General features: G+C 46.7%; 2 protein-coding genes across 2 annotated transcripts; both read left to right on the plus strand.

Annotated features, from left to right (window-relative positions):
• The first annotated feature begins 610 nt into the window (after nucleotides 1-610).
• On the plus strand, nucleotides 611-11593 carry WDR45 (WD repeat domain 45). The gene is made up of 11 exons (XM_079960115.1): nucleotides 611-748; nucleotides 2308-2419; nucleotides 2983-3057; nucleotides 3161-3265; nucleotides 4186-4291; nucleotides 5154-5248; nucleotides 5387-5466; nucleotides 7413-7621; nucleotides 10085-10186; nucleotides 10268-10413; nucleotides 11078-11593. The coding sequence occupies exons 2-11, from the start codon at nucleotides 2371-2373 to the stop codon at nucleotides 11185-11187; spliced, it is 1077 nt and encodes a 358-aa protein (XP_079816241.1). The 5' UTR covers nucleotides 611-748; nucleotides 2308-2370; the 3' UTR covers nucleotides 11188-11593.
• Nucleotides 11594-14702: 3109 nt separating this feature from the next.
• PRAF2 (PRA1 domain family member 2) lies at nucleotides 14703-22655 on the plus strand. The gene is made up of 3 exons (XM_079960161.1): nucleotides 14703-14912; nucleotides 18753-18970; nucleotides 21121-22655. Exons 1-3 carry the CDS (start codon nucleotides 14734-14736, stop codon nucleotides 21258-21260), a joined length of 537 nt encoding a protein of 178 aa, XP_079816287.1. The 5' UTR covers nucleotides 14703-14733; the 3' UTR covers nucleotides 21261-22655.
• Nucleotides 22656-24263: the final 1608 nt, after the last annotated feature.

Raw genomic sequence — 24263 nt, forward strand, 5'->3', positions numbered from 1 at the left:
TTCATCAGTGCTACGCCCTGTCTGTGGAAAAAATCTCACCTACAGGCACAATTCCTCCCCATCTGTTCCTCTGCCAGGTTTAATTCTACATGAAGCTAGCTGGGATCATATCCACTCCATTGCACAGTGCAATGGGGCTTCCTCCTCATTACATTGTCCTGGGATAGCTCAAGTCAAGTACAGCATGAGAAGCTTAATCTCAGGGTCGTGGGTTCGAGCCCCACGTTGGGCATTGCAGGGGGTTGGACTAGATGACCCTCGTGGGCCCTTCCAACCCTATGATTCCAAAATACTGTGTCTACTTTTGGAATCATCCAGTCACTAGCAGACTACGTACTCGCTGCCAGAGCAGCAGTGCTGAAAGGGAGGTTATGCATCTCCTCTTCTGCCTCTTAAGCTTCAACTCGAGGCCAAAACCGGCCGGCAACGCCGAAAAGCTCGGAGTTGCCAGTTTTAAAAATGGCCGCTCCGAAGTCTCCCCGCTCCCGCTCGCCTTCCTTCCAGTTTCAAAAATGGCCGCCCTATGGCGATACGGCTCCGAAGGTTCCCTCCCTCCCCGCGGCCTTTCTTGCAGTTTCCAATATGACTGCTGAGGCTTCAGAGTCCCTTCTGTGTCACGTGATACGGAGCCGCTCTGCGCCTCCTCTCGGTGGCCTGGGCAAAGCTACCCTGGACGGGCGGCTGGTGTTGACTGCGAGGGGAGCGCGACGTCCATGTAAACAAGGCAGGGGAAGAAGGGGCGCCGCAGGTGAGGAGGGGGCGCCCGGAGGGAAGGAGGGCAGGGCGCTCCGGGCACCTTTGGGGGCAGGAAGAGGTCGAAGGGACGTGCCTGGATCCGAACTGAGATCCATGGGTTTGCGTGAGAGGATTTGGGGAGGCAGGAAAAGAGGTTGGGGGGCCTGGCTGTGCCCCGTAAGGTCGGGCGGGGGGCGGGAAGAGAAGGCACTTTATTATTACCAATTTTATATATATATATACACACACACACCTATGTATTTTTATATATGCACACCCCACCCTTTCCCCTGACAGGGACTCAAAGTGACTTACAGATAAAATAATAACAGCTAAAAACATAGGGGGGGGGATCATCATTAAAGACAATTAAATATATAATTGTCTAGATATTCCATTTTCAATGTATATTCATTTATTTATTTAGAGCATTTGTACCTTGGCTCATCAGCCAAAACAGCTCCCAGATCAGCGTACATAAAATCAAAGCAAGACTACCCACAGGCTTACATTCTAATTAAGAAATAAAAATGCCACACACAAGGGAAAAAGGACAAGGAGGGAAGAGGAAAATAGAAAACTCAAAACTCAGGCACCAATTTCTAGACTGTCCTTCTTCTATTGAGCAGCTGACAGAGTTCAGAGGCGCCTGATGGAGCCGGGCTCCAGCAAAGCTCATGCAATGAACCCTGATTCCTATATCTCTTCCTCTCCCTTTGAGGCAGCTTGACGAAATGGCTGCCCCCAGATGACAGTTGAGAGGAGAGGAGGCCTGAAGAAGCTGGCCTCTTGCAGCAGAGCTAATGGGAAAACTTACAGATTGTAATTATTTGGTTTTCCAAAGTTGGAGGGTATTCCAAATTCTGGGAGCATCCACCATCGCGAAGGCCCTCTCCTAGGCTTCAGTTGCAGGGGCATTTACAGAGAATTACCTCCCAAGTGGGAAAACGGATCGGAGGAAGCCACAGGTGCAGGTTATGGTACAATAAGACTTGGGGAAAGTGGAAGAATCCGGTAAGGATCCCATTTCAGAGCTGGTTAGCTGGAGGCAGTGAGAGGCAGTACTGGGGATCTGGGGCCAAGGGAGGGTGCCATGGGGGTTGTTATGGGCAGTAGAGAGAATCTGAAGAGAAAAACATCTTGTATAAGGAGGGACAAGACTGGCAGTAACCAGCATCAGAGATTGGGATGTCCCAGGACAATAATAATATTACTGTAATAATAATAATAATAATTTATTTACCGTATATCCCACCCATCTGGCTGGGTTTCTTCAGCCACTCTAGGTGGCTTCCAAAAAAAGATTAAAAACACATTAAAACATCAGTCATTAAAAACTTCCCTAAACAAGACTGACTTCAGATGTCTTCTAAACATCAGATAGTTGTTTATTTCTTTGACATCTTGATGACAAGATTTGTAAGCTGGAGGAGCAGGAAACAATGAGAATAACAAATGTAACAGGAAAGTATTGGAGCTGCTTTTCATGTCCTTGGCATTGCTCCTCTGTGTTGATTGCTGTTTCTGACTTCCTCCTCTCCCTGTCATGGCAACCGTCACGTTGGGAAACAGTGTGTGGGAGCAGGCACCCCCTGTGTTCCTGACCCCACTGAGGGGTGTGCCCACAGGCTCATCATGGCACAGCAACGTGGGGTCAACAGCCTCCGCTTCAACCAAGATCAGAGTAAGTGATCTCCTCCTACTGGATCTCCAGCTTGGATCCTCCACTGCACTTTTACTAGGAGTTATGAGCTCCCCCAAAACTGAGCCTTTCTTTTTGGAGAACAGAAGGATCTTGGGCCCTGAGGAGGCACTGTCAGCCTAACATCTGAGGGCAGTGTGTGCCTCTGACTAAAGCTTTCCATTGTGGTTAACTTCCAAATTGTGGGGTGCTGGGACTCAGGCCTACCTCAAAGCTCTTCTCACAATCCCAAGTAATTGGAAAGTATGCAGTGGTTACTTATGGGTGAAAGAAAAGTCCTTTGTTGCTGCTTGGAGGCTTATAGCTTCATTTGCTTTAGGGCTGGGCCCTAGCATTGACTGCAGGGCTTCATCCTGACTCAGGCTAAACTTTCAAATGCTACATTTTCAGTGTGTGTTTATTTCCTTTCCTTTATTTTATATGCTGCTTCTCCCTCCAGCCCCTGCAAAATCAAAATTTAAAAAACCCTAAAAGTGGTTTGTGACAATAAAAATATACATACAAAATAGCCAGGCATGTTTGATCCGCTCCTTCTTCCACTGTAGGCTGCTTCTGCTGTGCTATGGAGACTGGGGTTCGGATCTATAATGTGGAACCTCTCATGGAGAAAGGCCACCTTGGTAAGAAATGGGGGGGCCTGAAAATGGAATTGTGGGGCACCTGTTTCTTCTACAAGCAGGTGTGTGTCCTAAAAGTACCCCTCTCTCTTTTTCCTTCTGCCAGATCATGAACAGGTGGGCAGTGTGGGATTGGTTGAAATGTTACACCGATCCAATCTCCTTGCTATTGTTGGTGGAGGTGGCAACCCCAAATTCTCTGAGATCTCAGGTATGTATCAAGGGAAAGAAGGGAGGGAGGCTGTCAGAACATACCGTATTTTTTGCTCTGTAAGACGCACTTTTTCCCTCCTAAAAATTAAGGGGAAATGTGTTTGTGTGTCTTATGGGGTGAATGCAGGCTGTGCAGCTATCCTAGAAGCCAGAACAGCAAGAGGGAGCGCTGTGCAGCGCTCCCTCTTGCTGTTCTAGCTTCTGGCTTAGCCGCACGCAGCCTCTTCAGGGCAGCGGGGAGCCTTCATCCCGCTGCCCTGAAGAGGGTGCACAGCTATCCCAGAAGCCAGCTATCCCTGCGCACCAATCCCTATTGCTCTTCTGGCTTCGGGGATAGTCACGCAAAGCCTCTTGAGCGCAGCGGGAGCGCTCCTGCCTCTTCGCTCAAGAGGCTTTGCGTTGCTTTCTTGTTTCTTGTTTTCCTCCTCTAAAAACTAGGTGCGTCTTGTGGTCAGATGCATCTTATAGAGCGAAAAAATAAATTACAGTGGTACCTCGCAAGACGAATGCCTCGCAAGACGAAAAACGCGCAAGACGAAAGAGTTTTCCGTTTTTTGAGTCGTTCCGCAAGGCGAATTTCCCTATGGGCTTGCTTCGCAAGACGAAACGTCTTGCGAGTTCTTGCGAGTTTGTTTCCTTTTTCTTAAAGCCGCTAAGCCGTTAATAGCCGCTAAGCTGCTAATAGCTGTGCTTCGCAAGACGAAAAAACCGCAAGACGAAGAGACTTGCGGAACGGATTAATTTCGTCTTGCGAGGCACCACTGTAGCGATCTGGCATAGTTGTGATTTCTGGAGATATATAATTTGCTTCACTTTCATCACTGAAAACTTATAACCTCCAAAGAGGGGGGAAGTTATCTCCTTGTTGGTTTTCTATGATTTTCTTCTCTCACCCCCCCCCCAATGTTTCCTTTGTAGTCTTGATCTGGGATGATGCCCGTGAAGGGAAGGAAGGCAAAGAGAAGCTGGTGCTAGAATTCACCTTCACCAAGCCAGCCCTGGCTGTTCGCATGAGGCATGACAAGTATGTTGAAGAATCATCCTGTTTCACCAGGTTCTGGAGCTGAAGTGGGGTGGGGGTATATGGAGTTGTGTTCACAGCAGAGGAAAAATTAGGATAGAAATGAAGGCACACTATCTTCATTTCTAGTACTCTTGTGTATGGCGTTTCCAAATCCAGATTTTGCTCCCAGGAATGTGCTTAAAACCCAGCTGTCCATATCAACACAACACAACTAATCGTGTGCCGATTGACTGTCGTTTGAAGTGAGTGGACTTAACAATTTAACAGCCTTGATGACGGTGACAATAAAACAAAAGCATCAGCCAAAAAACAGAAGGATCCAACATAAGTCTTGCAATAAAAAAACAGGACTACAGTAGAATGAACACATGAATGTGTACAGGTTTTTTTAATGCTGTAAATGTGGCAATGAGAGGATGACGTCTGTACAGCCATGCACTATCTGTGCCTCATAGTTTCACCACCATCAGGTCTTGGGAACTTTATATGTTTGTGTATTTTTTCCCAAGGGACCTTTTTCTGCCTGTGTTAGGAACAGAAGCATATTTTACTCTGCATGTGCCAAATTTGAGAAAGGGAGAGAGGCATTTAGATTTTTTTGAACATATATCTGCCGGAATGTAAGCTTGGATCATGGGTTCTCATCTGAGTCCTCCGTGGTGATAAAGAACTGAAGTTTTCCTTTTTCAAAAATGTGCTCTATAGCCAAAGGAGCAGCTCTGCCATTAATGCAAAGTCAGCCACATCCTTTACAGAACATTTCTCAGATATATATGCATGTATAGATGCACACGTGCAGGGAGAGAGTTTAAATTACAATCCATTTAGTTCTATACTTTTATTTTGCTCTTCCCACTTCCAGGATCATCATTGTGTTGCGGAATCGAATCTACGTCTACTCCTTCCCAGATAACCCCACCAAGCTCTTTGAGTTTGACACTCGGGAAAATCCCAAAGGTATGAGCCCCATACAGTCTCTCTTTCCTGCTACCTTTACCTGAACAGCCCCTTCTTAGCAGACTCCATCGCAGTCCTATTCATGTATGAGAATCGAGCCCAGCTTTGATTGTTGTCTGCTTTTCCCTTGTACCTCAGGTCTCTGTGATCTCTGCCCCAGCTTGGAGAAGCAGCTCCTGGTTTTCCCTGGGCATAAATGTGGCAGTTTGCAGCTAGTGGTAAGTGGAGAGGGCAGGAAAGGTAGGCATAGGATAACCATCAACAAACCCATCCTTAGTCAGTGCTAGCTTATTATCACTGTCATTTAACAATTTGGAACTGCCTCTGTTGAGCAGTACCAAGGCTCTTTCTAATCACAAAAAACAACCTGAGTCATTCAGAACCAAAGGCGGTTTATCCCATTCCCATGTACAGTGGTGCCTCGCAAGACGAAAAGAATCCGTTCCGCGAGTCTCTTCGTCTAGCGGTTTTTTCGTCTTGCGAAGCAAGCCCATTAGCGGATTAGCGGATTAGCTCTATTAGAGGCTTAGCGGATCAGCTGATAAGCGGCTTAGCGGATCAGCTGATAAGTGGCTTAGCGGATCAGCTGTTAAGCGGCTTAGCGGATCAGCTGTTAAGCGGCTTAGCGGATCAGCTGATAAGCGGCTTAGTGGCTTAGAAAAAAGGGGGGGAAAGGAAAAAAACCCCGCAGGAACATGCAATACATTTTCGTCTTGCGAAGCAAGCCCATAGGAAATTCATTTTGCAGAGCACCTCCAGACCGGAAAACCCTTTCGTCTAGCAGGTTTTCCGTCTTGCGAGGCATTCGTCTTGCGGGGCACCACTGTAGTACAGGAAAGGTCAAGGGCATTATCATTACTCATCTAGGATTATGTCCAAAGCTGCCAGTGTAATTCTTCTGGTGCAGTACCCTGCATGTACCCCAAAATCTACCCAGAGGAACCCCCAACCCTCTGGCGCTGGTTTTGAGGGCTTGCGGGGGGTTGGAGAGAGCAGGAGAGGAAGAGCATATGGAAGTCCCTTGTCGTTGCAGAGACATGTTGTAGGATGTATGCTGGCAGGTGGAACTTCAGTTTCCTGGCTCAGTTATTGGATATTTTTGCTCATTTGCAGATTCTAGTTTTTTATTGATATTGTTTATTTTGCTTGGTTAAGCAGCCATGTTCACAGATGGATTATCAAGCAGTCACAGGCAGGGTGTGAACATGGTTACACATCCCTAGTATTGAAACAATTCAGAATTCTGTGTCCTGCATCATGAAAAGCTGTGTGTGTGTGTGTGCGTCAAGGTAAACAGTTTGCATATGTATTATATGGGATCAATTGAACAAAGTCATTGCACAGCTTCCACACATGCCACAGAACTTCCACTGCACTTAAAAAAAAAAAAAAAAAGGTAAAGGATCCCTGGATGGTTAAGTCCAGTCAAAGGCGACTATGGGGTGTAGTGCTCATCTTGCTTTCGGGCTGAAGGAGCCGGCGTTTGTTCATAGACAGCTTTCTGGGTTATGCAGGCAGCATGACTAAACCACTTCTGGTTCAACGGAATACCGTGACCGAAGCCAGAGCACACGGAAAAGCCGTTTACCTTCCCACCACAGCAGTACCTATTTATCTACTTGCGCTGGTGTGTTTTCAAACTGCTAAGTTGGTAGAAGCTGGGACAGAGCAATGGGAGCTCACTCCATCACTGGGATTCGAACCACCAACCTTCCGATCAGCAAGCCCAAGAGGCATAGTGGTTTAGACCACAGTGCCACCCGCTTCCCTACTGCTCCCCTTTACCTTACCGCACTAGCAGAAGTTGCATAGTGGCTTCCATTGTATTCAGCTTTATTTTACGGGGATGAGTAAGATCTATGCAGGGCACTGATTGCCTCACTCCCTGGTTAAGGGGGGAAGGGAGAATGCAAGCATGATGTGGCACATGATCAGTCCTTACAAACCATAGGGTTTAGGAGGGGTGTTCTGTCTAGACCAGCCTCCCATGTTTGTGGCTGTGCTGAAACTTGATATTCCCAGTCAAGTGCTAGTATGTGAATCACTAGTTCATTTAGAACCCCACCTTCCGGCTGCTCAGTCACGTGACTTGGAGCAAGCAAGGCTGCGTATTGAATCATGCTGCTGCTTCTTTTGACCAAAAACTATTTTGTCCCCAACTTAGGATCTTTCCAGCACCAAGCCTGGGACCTCCTCTGCCCCCTTCACGATCAACGCCCACCAGAGCGAGATTGCCTGCATCTCTCTCAATCAGCAGGGAACTGTGGTGGCCTCTGCCTCTAAGAAAGGGACCCTCATCCGCCTCTTTGACACCCAGACCAAGGAGAAGCTGGTGGAGCTCAGGAGGGGGACAGATCCAGCTACCCTGTACTGGTGAGAAACAACACACTCCCAGCCATGCATGTTAGGAATACATTCTTCACGAAATAGGTTAATAGTTCCTCGAAACTTTAAAAAGGCGTTTCAGAAGTTTCTTCAATGTATAGGAGTGGCACTCCAAGCTTCATTGATGTCAGCTGGAGATGCAGTTAAAAGGAGGAAGTTGAGTTTGCAATGTGAGGCACGAGGAGAGTATACATACGCTGTTAGTACACTTGCTTACAGCTATCTGAAGAAGTGTGCATGCACACAAAAGCTCATACCAATAACAAACTTAGCTGGTCTCTAAGGTGCTACTGGAAGGAATTTTTTTATTTTGTTTCGACTACGCTAGACTGACATGGCTACCTACCTGCTTACAGCTAATTTCGATATATGGTGAAGTGTGCTACTGATACTATGAGTTTGCGGTATCAGGACTGTTTATTACTAGACTGAAAGTATACCGTGCCGAAGAGAGGAAGAAGGACTGTAAATAGTTTGTAGATGGTAGTAGCTAAAAATGCTTGTATAACGTAGTAGTAGTAAGAAGAAGAAGAAGAAGAAGAAGAAGAAGAAGAAGAAGAAGAAGAAGAAGAAGAAGAAGAAGTTATTATTTATACCCCGCCCATCGGGCTGAGTTTCCCCAGCCACTCTGGGCAGCTCCCAATTGAGTGTTAAAAACAATACAGCATTAAATATTAAAAACTTCCCTAAACAGAGCTGCCTTCAGATGTCTTTTAAAGATAGGATAGCTGTTTATTTCCTTCACATCTGAAGGGAGGGCGTTCCACAGGGCGGGCGCCACTACCGAGAAGACGCTCTGTCTGGTTCCCTGTAACCTCACTTTTCGCAATGAGGGAACCGCCAGAAGGCCCTTGGCGCTGGATCTCAGTGTCTGGGCTGAACAATGGGCGTGGAGACGCTCCTTCAGGTATATAGGACCGAGGCCGTTCAGGGCCTTAAAGGTCAGCACCAACACTTTGAATTGTGCTCGGAAACATACTGGGAGCCAATGCAGATCTCTCAGGACCAGTGTTATGTGGTCCCAGTGGCCACTCCCAGTCACCAGTCTAGCTGCCACATTCTGAATTAATTGCAGTTTCCGGGTCACCTTCAAAGGTAGCCCCATGTAGAGCACATTGCAGTAGTCCAAGCGGGAGACTATGCTTGCATAAAGTAATTCTTGATTGTGCATTCGAGTGTGGCTACAGTTCTTGTCATCTGCCGCCAGGGAAACTCTGCTAGACACTTTGGGAAGCAGTTATGGTCGGTAACCTCTAATAATGCACTGGGTCCTCAGCCACAGAGTACTCCTAAGATACACGTTTAGAGGTGCTCAGCCATTGAGCAATGCTGTACTCACTTCACCTGGGGCAGCAAGCCCCGCTGCTGCATAGATGTCCCACCCACTGATGCCAAGCATGTGTGCTGCCCTAGCAAGGCCTGTGGTGGTGTGATCTCATGAACTGCCGGAAAGCAGAACTGCATGTTGCTGTTGGTCCTCCGATTACAGCTTGCAGATCACGTGTCCCAGGTGGTTCACGATCAAAGATGAGTAGAAGGCTATTTTGGAAGCAGAACAGCTACAGTTATTTTCAGGGATAGGGCCCTCCCAGGTGTTGTTGGAAGCCCCTCAGCCCCCACCAGCATGGCCCTCGTATTTATGGGACCGCCTCTCCTGGTCTGCCCCGCAGAGGACCTTAAGGTCCATGAATAACCATAGTTTAGCAGTCCTGGGCCCTAAGGAAGTCAAACTACCCTCCACCAGGGCCAGGGCCTTTTCAGTGATGGCTCCAACCTGTTGGAATGCTCTGTCCCATGAGACTAGGGCCCTTCAGGATTTAACCTCCTTCTGTCAGGCCTGTAAGACAGAGCTATTCCACCTGGCCTTTAATTTGAATTCAGCCTGATCTTTTATTTCTCTTCTCTTCCCTCCCCCTCCCCTTTTATGAAGATTACCCACTCGGAGACCCCACAGCTAATTCTCCCCTGGCCTCCTCGCTGGCCCAAGTAGGACTAATTCAGCCAGCTAGGCCTGGGGATTATCTAATGCTTATTTCCCCTAAATTGATTTCTGAATTTTGGATTTTATTGTTATTCATGTTTTTATACTGTATTTTATGCTGCTTTTACAATTAAGTGTTTTAAATTTGTTGTTAGCCGCCCTGAGCCCGGTTTTTGAACCGGGAAGGGTGGGGTATAAATAAGAAATTATTATTATTATTATTATTATTATTATTATTATTATTATTATTATTATTAGTGGCCAGGTGGGCATGGCAGTCCAGCAACATTGAGGATCATTGGGCAGATAGTTTTGTGGGGCTTTGGGGAGATGCTCTGCAGTGGCGACTCTACTTTTACCTCTCCTGCTCTTTTTGCAGGGAATTCGTTATTGCGTGGATGCAGTGGTGGGAAAGAGATTTTTAATCAGGCGTCCTCACCGATCACCTTAACCTTCTCTTCTCTCCACAGCATTAACTTCAGCCACGACTCTTCATTTCTCTGTGCCTCCAGTGACAAAGGGACCGTCCACATCTTTGCCCTGAAGGATACCCGCCTAAATCGGCGCTCAGCGTAGGTAGTTGGTTGGTGCGCTTGAGGGGAAAGTGTTGCCGCCTGTACTGTTCTGACACTCTTCCTTCCCTCCTCTTGCAGGCTGGCCCGTGTGGGGAAGGTCGGGCCCATGATAGGCCAGTACGTGGATTCTCAGTGGAGTCTGGCCAGCTTCACGGTGCCAGCGGAGTCTGCCTGCATCTGCGCCTTTGGCAGGAATACCTCCAAGAACGTCAACTCGGTCATTGGTGAGTGGCACCGATGGGTGGCTGTGGGTGACTCTGTTGTATCGGCTGCTGGACAGCTCGCTGCAGAACAGCTGCGGCTGTGCCCCATGGCCAGCCCTGCCTCGGATGATGGTTTGGCTGCCACTGAACAGCAACAAATTGCCTGTTGTGGAGTTTATTGTTATAATTTCTTCCCACACTCCCACAGCTTGGCCACAGACATAGGTAAGGTAAAGGTAAAGGGACCCCTGACCATTAGGTCCAGTTGTGGACGACTCTGGGGTTGTGGCTCTTATCTCGCTTTATTGGCCGAGGGAGCCGGCGTACAGCTTCCGGGTCATGTGGCCAGCATGACTAAGCTGCTTCTGGCAAACCAGAGCAGCGTACGGAAACGCCGTTTACCTTCCCTCTGGAGTGGTACCTATTTATCTACTTGCACTTTGACATGCTTTTGAACTGCTAGGTTGGCAGGAGCAGGGACCGAGCAATGGGAGCTCACCCCGTCGCAGGGATTCGAACTGCCGACCTTCTGATCGGCAAGTCCTAGGCTCTGTGGTTTAACCCACAGCACCACTCACGGACATAGGAGGGAGGCCCAATTTTGAACTTCCTTCCTCGTAAGCTCTCTTTGGATAATCGTTCCTGCTGTGTCCAGAGTGTCTCAGTTCTATTTCTCCTCTTACAGCTATCTGCGTCGATGGCACTTTCCACAAATACGTCTTTACCCCGGACGGCAATTGCAACCGCGAGGCCTTTGACGTCTACCTGGATATATGTGACGATGATGACTTTTGAGCTCAGCTGAGTCCCTGCCATGGGCAGGCAGAAGACGCATGCTGGGCAACTGGGGGAGCATTTGCTTTGGGGCATGTTAAGGACCCAGGCTGGGAAAGAACAAGGTTCTGGTGGGAATCCCACTGGACTTTTATGACGGGGTGGGATAGATCCTCAGAGAACTCTCGTCTCAATGCTGTCGCCTCAGGTATCCTGTTCCTATGCTCCCTTTGCCTGGCTACCCATCCCATGTGGGACTAGTGAGAAGGCTCAGTGGGGTGGAGTGTTTGGAAAGAGAACTTTTCAGATTCTGCTCAGCCTGGATTTTGGAAGCTGGGGAGGCAGGTTCTCAGCTCTTGTCAGACATTTGGAGGGGGCAGGGTGGAGAAGGGGTAGAACTATCATTAAAGTTCAAGTGCAAATGCTTCTCATTTGCTTTATTGTCATTCTGTAAGGGGTGGAAGACAGAGGCTGAAGAATCCAGACCTATCCTAGGACTAATAGTCCTCTTGGGGGTCATTCATTTGTATCATTTGGGAGGGAATGAATAATCACTTTGTGTGGAGGTGTGGTAGGGATGAGGGGGAAGTGTTGTTTGAAAAATGGTAGGCCACAGATCATGAGCCAATGCTATTAGGTGTACCTCCCTGCCCCCTGAACACCCTTTTTCTTCACATGGATTTCTGTTTTGAGATCCAGTGTGGTGTAGTGGTTAAGAGCAGTAGACTCGTAATCTGGGGAACCGGGTTCGCTTCCCTGCTCCTCCACATGCAGCTGCTGGGTGACCTTGGGCCAGTCACACTTCTCTGAAGTCTCTCAGCCCCACTCACCTCACAGAGTGTTTGTTGTGGGGGAGGAAGGGAAAGGAGAATGTTAGCCGCTTTGAGACTCTTTAGGGTAGTGATAAAGCGGGATATCAAATCCAAACTCTTCTTCTTCTTCTTTTGTGCATTTTGGCTCCAGTAAGTGCAATTTAGCAAGCTCCCACGATGCATCTGATGCAACAGTAAAAGTTCAGAGGAACTTGCTTTATATTCTCTTTCATTCATAGGCAGAAGGCTGGTTAGATTCCTTATCAACAAACTACTACTGCATGGACAGGGAGTTCTTGCTTAAATGTTTGCATCAATGATCTCCTCTTGTACTTCTGAAGTGGTACAATCCAGACACAGATCATTATGTTGCTCTTAACACACTCTACTAGTTATTTTTGGTGCAGTTTTGCATCCAGCTGTTCAAATCCACACAAGGGGGTGAGCTCCTGTTTGCTCTGTCCTAGATCCTGCCAACCTAGCAGTTTGAAAGTATACCAGTGCATGTAGATAAATAAGTACCACTGTGGCGGGAAGGTAAACGGCATTTCCATGTGCTCTGGCTTCTGTCATGGTGTTTGTGCACCAGAAGCGATTTAGTCATGCTGGCCACATTACCCGGAAAGCTATCTGTGGACAAATGCCGGCTCCCTCGACCTGAAAGCGGAGATGAGCACCACACCCCGTAGTCGCCTTTGACTGGACTCAACCATCCAGGCGTCCTTTACCTTTACCTATCATACAGATAGCCATGGCTACAAGTGATCTTGCAAAGCAATTTTAAAAACCCAAAAACAAATACCTGATTTTTGGAAAATGAAAATATTTTCTGTTGATCATTTTCAGTGGACTTCCTTTGGTTTTCTGGAAGCAAGTCCTATTTCTAAGAAAGTGTGCAGCCTGATCCTATGCATGCATATTCCAAAGTAAGTCCCACTGTGTTTAATGGGTTTTCCCAGTAGTGATGTATGGAAGTGAGAGCTGGACCATAAAGAAGGCTGATCACTGAAGAATTGATGCTTTTGAATTATGGTGCTGGAGGAGACTCTTGAGAGTCCCATGGACTGCAAGAAGATCAAACGTATTCATTCTTAAGGAAATCAGCCCTGAGTGCTCACTGGAAGGACAGATTGTGAAGCTGAGGCTCCAGTACTTTGGCCACCTCATGAGAAGAGAAGACTCCCTGGAGAAGACCCTGATGTTGGGAAAGATGGAGGGCACAAGGAGAAGGGGGCGACAGAGGACGAGATGGTTGGATAGTGTTTTCGAGGTTACCAGCATGAGTCTGACCAAGCTGCGGGGGGCAGTGGAGGACAGGAGTGCCTGGCGTTCTCTGGTCCAGGGGGGCACGAAGAGTCGGACACGACTAAACGACTAAACAACAACAACTCTAAATTAAGTATGCACAGAACCGAAGCTTGCACAAACCTATCCTCTTGCATCTGGTTGGACTACAACTCCCATCACCCCTGACCACTGGGTCTGGTAGTTAGGGATGATGGGAGGAGTTGTCCAACAACAAGCATGAGAATGGCTGATAGGCTGTTGAGGAGAATGGGAAATAGAGGGCCTGGAGAAGTCTTGCATCCACAGAAGGGCATCACCCAGTGGTATTTTGGCAGTCTATTTGAAATATTTTAATAAACAAAAGAAGATAATTGATGTTCAGCCAACAACAATTATATATTTCACACCCAGACTGAGGTGGAGCCACTTGGGAAAACATGGGAGGGAAAGGGAACAAAATGAATGTTGCAACCTGTAAACATCAACAATGTAGAAAAATAAAGGGAAATTTCCACATATGGATCGCAACATTACAAAACAGGAATCTTGTATTTTGAGAAAGAACCCAAAATATAAAAATTCTTGGAAGGCAATTAAAGAGTGGCAATAGAGCTGGATGTCCAGTTTGATTGACGTTTACTGGAATCCCATTATATGCATGGCAAAGCTGCAGTCTATGCACTTCCATCGGAGGAAGCTGGGCTGACCTCAGCGGCACATGCTGTGCAAAGTGCCCTGATCACAGTGGGCTGCTTATTATTCCCCACCCCACCCCACCCAAAAACTGCAGGCACTTTTATGCTTCTCTTAAAATAAAGCTTTAAAATAGTAATCAAGAATCTAAACTTCTGCGTGTTTTAAAATATGGTTGGGTTTTTCTTGATGTTATTTTAGGGTTGCTATAGTTCATAGCTTTGTTGAGCATTTTTTTTAAAAAATCCAATTGTAAAGCTTTTTAATTTTTTTAGGAAAATCTCCCCAAAAGCCACTGCTGACCTGGGTTGCTGTAGGTCCGGACTGTCACGGACACATAAGCGTTTGGCGTTGTTTTCGACTACCATATTCCGGCTATGTCCGGACGTATGGCAACCCTATTTATTGTTTTATCATTTTGTAAACCGGCTTTGTGTTGAATATTTGCTATATGGTCATTTATGGACCTAATAGGTATCTAAAGCCATTTGCCACTGTTGCTGTATGAAGGTTTTATTTTATTTGTTTTTTATCTTATACTTTGGGAATGTACACCCAGGTGTGTTTTTCCCCTTTAATTTTTTTTTTTGGGGGGGGGGCAAGAGAGTGGGGCCCTAAGCTATAACTTGTTCAGTTTCTACGTAAGCGCGCCACTGGATGCGAGCCCCGTTCCCACTCCCGGGACTACAATTCCCATCGCTCCCCGCGGCGAGGCCCGTGCTCGCCGCGGTGCATCCTGGGGCTGGTAGTCCCGTCCCGCCGCCGGCCCGCGAAGATGTCCGAGGTGCGGCTGCCGCCGGTGCGGGCGCTGGAGGATTTCTTGCTGGGCTCCAGCCGGCTGTCTCCGCCGGACGTGCGAGACCTGCAGCGCTGGCACAACCGCGTCGTCAACAACCTGCTGTACTACCAGAGCAACTACCTGCTGGTGCTGGGCGCGGGGCTGCTGCTCGGAGGGTCAGTCCGGCGCCGGGGCCAGGCGGGTGCGGGGGGTGGTCAAAGGAGGAGCGGGGTGGAAGCGGGTTAAATCCAGGGGGAAGCCCCAAATGCCTTGAGTTGGGGGCCGGATGGAGGTTGGATGAGGCCCTCAGCTACTAAAGGCAATGGGGCCCTTGATATCCTCCGCTGTCCTTTGTCAACAACAAATTGTCGCTCTTTTTGTGTGTTGACTGCATGCTATATGGTAATTTATGGACCTAATAGGCATCTAAAGCCATTTGCACATAACAAAATATGTATTTGTTGAGCTGAAATGCAATTAAGAAGAACTATATTAATAGTAAAATACAATTAAGAAGAAGTATATTTTTTTGGGGGGGGGGGTGGCCAAGAGAGTGGGGCCCTAAACTATAGCTTGTTTAGCTTATACGTAAATCCGGCACTGGATTTAATGCATGTTCTGGCTTTGTCCATGGGCGTAGCTGGGATTTTTGTTGGGGGGGGGAGCAGGCCTTTTGTTGGGGCAGAACCTCAGTTTGCTATGCATTTTAATTGACTTTTATTGATTTAGGGGGGCAGCTGCCCCTCCCTGCCCCCCCTCTACTCCCATGGTTTTGGCTCTCCTTTGTGTATCCACGGTTGCAGATGCTGTAAATTGGTGATGGAGGAGTCACCACGGCTGGATGCTGTTGGACTCCAACTCCCATCAGGGGCAGGCAAGGTGGCCAGAGGGGAAGGGACGAAGGGGACTGTATTCCAGCGCGATAGGGCAAGGCTGCAGGCTGCTTCTCCATTAAAGAAATCCCTATGGGTAGGAAGGGGAAAGAGATGTGCAAGGTGGAATCGCCTCTTTCCTAACCTCCCCTCCTCACTTCCTTACATTTTATTTATTGCTCTTGCGGTGCCTGTAGCGGTAAGATGACACATTGCGAGCTGAAGCTTTTGGCCACAACTCCTCTCCAACCTGGGAAAAGGGTTGCGCGTATGGGGGACTGTGGTTAAACGCATAGGGGCGGCCAACTAGGCCCAGTAAAAAAGGGAGGCAACTCTAGTACAAGCAGCAGGGCTTCTCTTAAACTGAGCCCAGAGCTCGATCATAGAATTGTAGAATTGGGAGGGTCACATTTAGTTCAACCCCAGGAAGCTGTTGTCAGTGCAAGAGCCTAAGATCCTGTGTTCCTTACCAGTCAAATTGTTGAGGGGAGGCAGTTCAGGATTCCAAACATGCTCCCCCACCCCCCAATCCTTTATTCCCTCTCCTATACACAGTTACATGAGAATAGGTCTCGTGGAATTTACTGGAACTTACTTCCCAGTAGGGACACGGGTGGCGCTGTGAGTTAAACCACAGAGCCTAGGACTTGCCAATCAGAAGGTCAGCGGTTCGAATCTCTGCGACGGGGTGAGCTCCCGTTGCTCGGTCCCTGCTCCTGCCCACCTAGCAGTTCTAAAGCATGTCAAAGTGCAAATAGATAAATAGGTACCACTCCGGTGGGAAGGGAAACGGCGTTTCCGTGCGCTGCTCTGGTTTGCCAGAAGCGGCTTAGTCACGCTGGCCACATGACCCGGATGCTGTCTGCGGACAAATGCCAGCTCCCTTGGCTAGTAAAGTGAGATGAGCGCCGCAACCCCTTTACCTTTAGACATATATAGTGTTTTACGAAAAACTGCTCCCTTTCCCTTATGGGGTACGGAGCCCATATTGAGTCCTTAAGTGGGATCCCTATTGGTAGGAGAAAACAACAGAGGCCATCCAGAGTATATTGAGAAGCTAAGTGGCCTGATCTTTATTCAAGGAACTGTTTCAACAGGGTCCCCACTCACCACACGCAGGAGGGAGGAGAACCCGTAACAATGGTGCGCAAGCCCTTATATAGACTTTTGAAATTACCCACCCTGTAGCCCAAGACCTCCCCCCTCCAAAAAAACCCCCCACCATATATACATCAGCAAAAACAAGACCTGGAGCTGACTGTGGCTCAGATCATCAGCTTCTTATAGCAAAATTCAAGCTTAAACTGAAGAAAGTAGTTACAGATAGGTAGCCGTGTTGGTCTGCCATAGTCAAAACAAAATTAAAAAATTCCTTCCAGTAGCACCTTAAAGACCAACTAAGTTAGTTCTTGGTATGAGCTTTCGTGTGCATGCACACTTCTTCAGATACACTGGGCCAGTAAGATACAATCTAAATCAAATCCCTTATGAATACACAGTGGAAGTGAGGAACAGGCTCACCCTATTCACACACAAATACGCCCTTAAGACAGGATTTGTAAGCAAAAAGACAATGGGAAGGCTTTCCCCATTTGCCTCCCTTACTGCAGAGGAATATCTGAGGTCATTGGGAGAGTCAAAATGGCTTCAGGATTGCTCTCCCATATATGGTTCATATGTTTAGATGTGTGTGCATTTATGATTATTTATTCTATATTTGAGACCTTAAAATTCTTATAACAATGGTATTGCCTGGAAACATGGCTTCTGAGAACAGGAGAATTTTCTTCCAGGATTGAGGTTCATCTAGGTCAGCATTCTCCCTTCCAAGTGAACGGTGAGGTGGTGGGTGATACCAAATGGTTCAGGATGGTGAAATCCAGAATGGATTATTAAGAGGACCGAAAGGATGTCCTTGCAGGAGAGGTGAATGGCAGGCACTCCGACAGAACAGAGATTAGATTAGGGTTGCCATATTTCAAAAAGTGAAAATCTGGACACAAAAGTTGTTGAGCTCCCCCCCCCTTTTTTTTTTCTTTTTGGCCAAAGTTGTTGAACTTGTTTTGGAACTATTTTTAATGAAATTTGCTAAAATCTACACTACTGACATTGACTGCCATTCAGCCGGATTTTCCCAGACATTTCAGCAATTTGCACCCGGAAATCTGTTTACAAGGACTGAACACCGGCTATGTCCAGGAAATTCTGGACATATGGCAACCCTAGATTAGATGCAACTCTAAAGCTGCATATACCTGCAATGAAACTGCAATGTTCCATTTAGCCCTGAGAGAAGCGAGAAATAGCAGAATCAGTGTTGCAGAATCATTTCTGCCAAGGTTCTCTGATATCTGCATTATTTTTAGCAGGACTCGTGGTGATCTCTTGTAAACAAAGCTTATTGATCTGTCTTCTATGCATTTGTTCATCATCCTGTGCAAAATGGGTTTTAAGGCAAATTGCAGCAAAAAAATATAGTGCACATAACAAAATACAAAATCCCATAAAAATAAGCAGAAATAAACAGCCATTATAAGTGATCATACACTAAATCCCAGCAATTAAAACTCCCCAACCACCCAGTAATATTAGCACAATCATCGGAAAATGACAAATCAACAGTCAGTGATCAGGAAAGAGTCTGGGAGAAAAGAAAAATATTGAAGTGGTGCCGGAAGTCAGTGGCAGATAAGCTGCTTTAGGGGGAATATTCCACAGGGTGATAGGGGGTGGGGATGAGAGCTAAAAAGGCCCTTATTCATTTCACCACCCTTCAGTGTCCCACCCCATGACCAGTTCTCTGGCCAAATAGTAAAGGCCGCTACTTAAAATGGGTGTTAAAAGTAAGGACCAGCCCACAAGACCACCTCATGCTAACAGGATATATTGTCTTGAAATGGAATCATAGGAGCCAACTCCTAGAGGCCTGTGCGGGCTTCAGCCCCCACAATAAAATATTTGAGGGGGCTGCCCTGCCTCCAAGTTGATGGACATCACCGTTCAAATGGAGTTTGTGCACTGCGTCATGTGATCAGTGGTGCGGGGTGGGGCTGACCTGGGCACCCCAATATTTTATTCAAGTGGGCACCCCTGAATGGAATTGACATTGCATTCCTAGTTCCCACCCTGCCCATTTCCTTGCAGGTACTTTCGCCCCTTGTTGACTCTGCTGAGTGCTGCTCTCGTGACGCTGATCTTTGTGGGCTTCATCTGGGCGGCTGAAAACAAGGCTCCCGTGCGACGCTTCCGGCGGAATTACCCCGGCACCTGCCTCCTTGCCATCCTCGGCTCGGCGTACTTTCTGGTGTCTCTTCTCGATGGCTCTGCCACCTTCTTGTTTTTCATCGCTCTGCCCATAACGTGTAAGTCCCGAAAGGGAAATGGGGTAGACGCGGCATGGGCGCATCCAGGTTAATGTGATTGTTGTGTCTTGTTGCTGAGATCTTGCAAATCTAGTGCGCTGTTAATGTTTGCATGGAACTTTAGCTTCAATATAGAATAATTCAGTAGTGCAATAAGCAGAACAATTTGCATTCTCCGACCATTCCTGAGTAGAATCTATTCTGGCATGGAAACCACAGTATTTATTTATTTTTTGAATAATTTTTTATTATTAAAACAATTCAACATTAATACATACATGTTACGAATATACAAACATACATTTCATACAATCCTTAAAAGTATTCATACATACCCACACATACCTCAATCTGTGGGATTGAATGTGGGTAAGTAGAAAACCACAATATCTTAGCTTTCTCTTAAAATAAAAAAAACTCTAGTTCTCATAGAGGTTCAGATGAATCTGAAAACACACAGCCTCTGCAAAAAGCCCCAGTGCTCAGGGGTCTACCTCCCAAATGTGCTGGACCCCACATTCTGCACAAACCTCCACGTAGGTAGATTGAAGACAAACCTTCCTACATGCAACTGGGTAAGTTGCCTGAACATCAAAACTAGTTGCATCACTGCATGGCTATTAAATTTGTTCATTGAACAGCTGTAATGGTTGATTGAAGGCTAGTGTTAATCTGTGTTCCAGTCTGACTTTTGTTAGTTCTACAAAGACCAAGTCTAGGTTGATGCTCAGACACTTCCTTCTGTAATATGTGTGTAAGACAAAATGTCCTATATTTACACACCAATCAGTTCTTCCCTGCGGTGTTTCCATGATACAGTTAGGGCTCAGTGCATGTTGCAGTGCTGCTGGAGCCCAGAAAACCTACATCATGTTGTATTAAGTCCAGAGTATCTCAGCTTTCACTTTTTTAAAAAAGTAAGGTTGTAGTGCTGGTGGTTGAGAAGTTAAGCTCGAAAGTGTTTGGCGCAACGGCGGAAATCTTTTGATGAGTAGGAGCCAGTCGGGGGGCTTCTGTGATCTGCATGGCTCCTTCCTTTATCCAGAATCAAGTATGCACAATTATTAAAAATGCAGAAAGAGCCATCCAATTTAAGAGGAATCATGCAAATTTGCTCTTTTCACTTAGTTTATTTTGCTTTCAGCATTTTATTTTATAGTATTTTTTATTATGTCTGCAGGAAGCTTTCTTTTAATAGGTTGTTTTTGGCATGGTTGCTTTGCGGCTGCTCCAGCAAAGCTGGAGAGACAGTCGAGATAATGACCTGGGGGACTGACCTGATTCTTCCTTTGGAACTGCCTGCAACTCCCCTGACTCTCATGGTGCTAGTCCCTTCTAGTGCATGCTTCCCTTCTTGAAGGAAGAGATCTGTAGCAGGGGAACATAAGTTATTTCTTTTTCCATGTTTTGCCTCTAACACTTCAATTCCCTTGTAATAAACCAAAATCTGCCCTTATTCCCTTATGGGGGACTCAAGAGTCCTTATAGAGTCCTTTGTAGGTTCTCCATCGGTCGGAGGAAAAAACCAGAGGCCAACCAGAGAATATTGAGAAGCAAAGCAGCTAGTAAGCCTGATCTTTATTGAACTGTTGCAACAGGGTGCCCCCTTCACACAGAGGAGAAGGAGGAGGACCCCGAACAAAGGTGTGCCCGCCCTTATATAGACATTTTAAATTGCCCACCTTGGAGTCAAAGACCACCACCCCAGATACATCATACCTACATCACAGAAAGGGCAGGCAAAAGCGGAAATCTGAGTGGGTTGTTTACCTCATGTCTGGCAAGTTACCTGTTAATGCTTACTGGATTGATACCCTGGGGAGCCTGGCCAGTTTTTTGTAATGATAAGTACTTAGTTCCTGAGCCAAGTCACAGGCTCACCCTATTCATACACAGACATACCCTTAAGGCAGCATTTGTGAAAGAAAAGACAATGGGGAGGCTCTTCCATTTGACCTTGCAGAAAAAACACCTGGTCAGCCTGGGAGTCAAAATGGCTCCCTGGCTGCTCTCCTGTGGGGCTTCAGACATGTGGCCTATATATCTATGTATGTGTTTGCCTGGTACATTTATGAACCTTTATTATATACGTAAGACCTTAATTTATTTATTTCACCCTTCTACCTCCCCCAACCCTTTCGCCACTGCAGTGACCCTCATCCATGCCTCCCTGCGTCTCCGGAACCTCAAAAACAAGATTGAGAACAAGATAGAGAGCATCGGACTCAAGCGCACTCCCATGGGTCTGCTCCTGGAAGCCCTAGGACAGGAACAGGAAGCCGGATCCTAGACGATTCCCTTTTAATTCTCCCTTTTCCCTTTGGAAATATGCTACCTTCCTTCCATTGACTGTTCACTTTCCCCCTCTCTGATCCCTAGCCTGTGTGCTGTCTGTTCACTTAACCCAACCTAGTGGCCCAGCTATGAGCTCATGCAAAAGGCGGCCTGTGTCCTGTGGATCAGAGCAGATGGCCATTGGGACTCCCTGTCCCCAATGAATGAGGCTTGATAGCAGAGTAGAAGGGGAACAGCAAATAGAGTGGAAACCAAGGTAGTGTTTCTTACTGGCCGTTAAGTATTAAGTACTGAGACTCTTTACCTGTTTAAGTTTAAAAGGGTTCCAGTGCATGAGAAAGGGAGAAGAAGCTGAAAATAAGATTTATGAAAGACAAGACTGTATTATCTTTTTTATAAAAAACAACAACAACTGGTGTAAAATGTTAGACTGTAGTATGCCTAGACACATTTAAAAAAACAAACGACCCAAGGATCAGGACTTGATCCTACAGCAAAGAACAGTAGCCAGCCAACCAATTAAAAGGGAGCCTCGTTCTAATTATTCCAAGCGCGGGCGAACTTTAGTATTTACTAGTATAGCATTACTTAGCATTTATATAGCAGCTCCAAACACTCCCAAGTGCTCCACCTACAGCATGTACTCCTTTCAACAGCCATGTTGTGCAACTCAGTATTTGATCCCCCACATTGCAGCTAGAGGGAGGTGGGGCCTGCAGAAAGCTGCTCTTCTGTAGAACACCTGGCCTCTTGTTTTCAGAAAAGGGAGATTAGGCAAGAGTTCGGATTGGATGGAGGAAAGGGGAAAAGTAATTTTGAAGAAGCTCTAGCTAGGTCAGAAATGGGGAGCCTTTTCTTGAACTACAGCTCACGTGTCTCTGGCCATTGGGCTAGTAATTCATTAACCTTGTGGGCTTCCCTTATCTTATGCATTGTGTGGAAAGGACACTCCAAAGTTCAGAAGCTGTGTAGCAACCTATACATTCCGCTCCGCAGAGGGAACCCCCAGCCCAGGCAAACAGCGAGAGGTTCTTAAGAGGAGCAGAAGAGGCTTGTCTAGCCGTTTCCAGAGACCAATCGGGCAGAGTTTGACTCCTTGTCTTTTGCGGAGTCCTTATAGTATTCAAAACTTCAGAGAATGGACCAAACCCTGGTATAGTGTGTCTTTAAGAGATGTAGCTGAAGGGTAGGATGTTTTAATAAAATGAAGGAGCTTGGAGATTCTACAAGCATTGCCAAAATTAATAACTGTCCAAGGGGTTCAAATATTGTATCTCTCCATTTCTTCTATATGCAGTTTGCATTTCTTGGGTAATGGGAGGAAATCAGTTTCAAAACCCTCTGTATGGCACTTCTTTTGTTAAAAAAATGTTATTGATTGACAAAATGACTTAATCACTAAGTCTCTCTCTCTCTCTCTCTCTCTCTCTCTCTCTGTGTGTGTGTGTGTGTGTGTGTGTGTGTGTGTGAAGGGGAGGTGACTGCCTCTGTACCTCTCAATTTTGTGTGTATGAGGAAGGATAAAGCAAGCACAACCATTGCAACCTCCATGAATCGCGCCTCCTTTTACTGGAGCCCTATGCCCAGCAGTGGATTCCTTCAATCTCTCTTGCCCGATTCATGACCCTTCTGCCAATGTGCCCCTCAATTAAACTGTGTGCTAATTTGATTTTTCTGTGCCAGCAAACATTTCTGCTTGCCGGACGGGACAATCTTCCCTCTCCTCCCCCTGCCCGTTCTTCTAGGGGTTCTCGAACAGTCCCCTGAACCAATTTAGGAGGACAAGGCCTGTTATGCTAGCAGAACTCTTTGTGCTGGTTCCTGCTAGAGTATCTGTTTCGCTGAATCCAGCCCTGTATGTATAAGACCAGGAATCCATAGCTGAAGGAGGCCTTTCTTGGCTCTCTCCATAGGTTGTGCTTTGGTTTCAGCCATCTGTGTGCTCGACAGCAGTGCCAGCTTATTAATACAACTAAGTATTTCTACAACACTTGCCAGTGCTCAAAGGTCTTCTCTTACGTCACAGCTGGGGAACCTGTAGGATTCCAGAAGTTGGCCACTCTGAGGTCAGGATCAGCTCTTGGCCTGATCCCTCAGGGTTCTTCCTGTGTTCAGAACTGGTCCAAGATGTTTTGCTGCCCACGGCAGATCAGCAAATGCCTCCCCTCCCTGAGTCCAGCTGCATAGCTCCCAGGGCCAGCCAAGTTATTTTGGCACCCGGAGTCAGAATATCCCACAAAGTTATTCCATAACAAGTTGCTTTCATGGCACCCAAAACCTGCTCACCTCACCCTGCCTAATGGTGAAGTCAGCCTTGCCCCCTCCTTCCTGGGAGTGTGGTTGGGTACCCATTCTTTTCTTCCTATTCCTTGGGGCCAGTTTGCTAAAGGTGAGGTCAGTTGGACTGAGCAGAATAATAATAATAATAATAATAATAATAATAATAATAATAATAATAATATGCTGCCCCAGCCACTTTGGGCAGCTTCCCACAAAATACTAAAAACCCCAGACATTAAAAACTTCTCTATACGGGGCTGACTTCAGATGTCTCAGGAAAGTCAGATAGTTGTTTATTTCCTTGACATCTGATGGAAGGGTATTCCATAGGGTGGGTGCCACTACCAAGTAGGCCCTGTGCCTGGTTCCCTGTACCTTCACTTCTCACAGTGAGGGAACCGCCAGAAGGCCCTTGGTGCTGAATCTCCCTGTCTGGGCTGAATGATGGGGGTGTATACAAGGTATACAGGGCCAAAGCTGTTTAGAGCTTTAAAAATCATTTTGAACTTAACAGCAGAGGCTTTCTTCATTAACCCTTTTATCCCCCAGGCAGCGCACAGTATTTTCAGGACCTGCTTTCCAACACTAAACCCCACCCCACTCCTCAAATTTGTTTTACAGAGGATTAAGAAAACACATGGCACTAACCAACAAGTTGTCACAGGTTGACTATGACAATGTGGGCTTAAAAACAAAAGTAGACAAATCAGAAACTGCG

The sequence above is a fragment of the Podarcis cretensis genome (assembly GCF_951804945.1).
Source record: "Podarcis cretensis genome assembly, chromosome: 17".
Taxonomy (NCBI): Eukaryota; Metazoa; Chordata; class Lepidosauria; order Squamata; family Lacertidae; genus Podarcis; species Podarcis cretensis.

Excerpts from the sequence above, each read along its gene's own strand:
- PRAF2 (XM_079960161.1), top strand. The coding sequence starts at position 14,734 with ATGTCCGAGGTGCGGCTGCCGCCGGTGCGGGCGCTGGAGGATTTCTTG. Across the intron at positions 14,913-18,752 it reads GCGGGGCTGCTGCTCGGAGG|GTACTTTCGCCCCTTGTTGA; the intron begins GTCAGTCCGGCG and ends ATTTCCTTGCAG. Across the intron at positions 18,971-21,120 it reads CATCGCTCTGCCCATAACGT|TGACCCTCATCCATGCCTCC; the intron begins GTAAGTCCCGAA and ends TCGCCACTGCAG.
- WDR45 (XM_079960115.1), top strand. The coding sequence starts at position 2,371 with ATGGCACAGCAACGTGGGGTCAACAGCCTCCGCTTCAACCAAGATCAG. Across the intron at positions 4,292-5,153 it reads GTTCGCATGAGGCATGACAA|GATCATCATTGTGTTGCGGA; the intron begins GTATGTTGAAGA and ends TCCCACTTCCAG. Across the intron at positions 5,249-5,386 it reads CACTCGGGAAAATCCCAAAG|GTCTCTGTGATCTCTGCCCC; the intron begins GTATGAGCCCCA and ends CTTGTACCTCAG.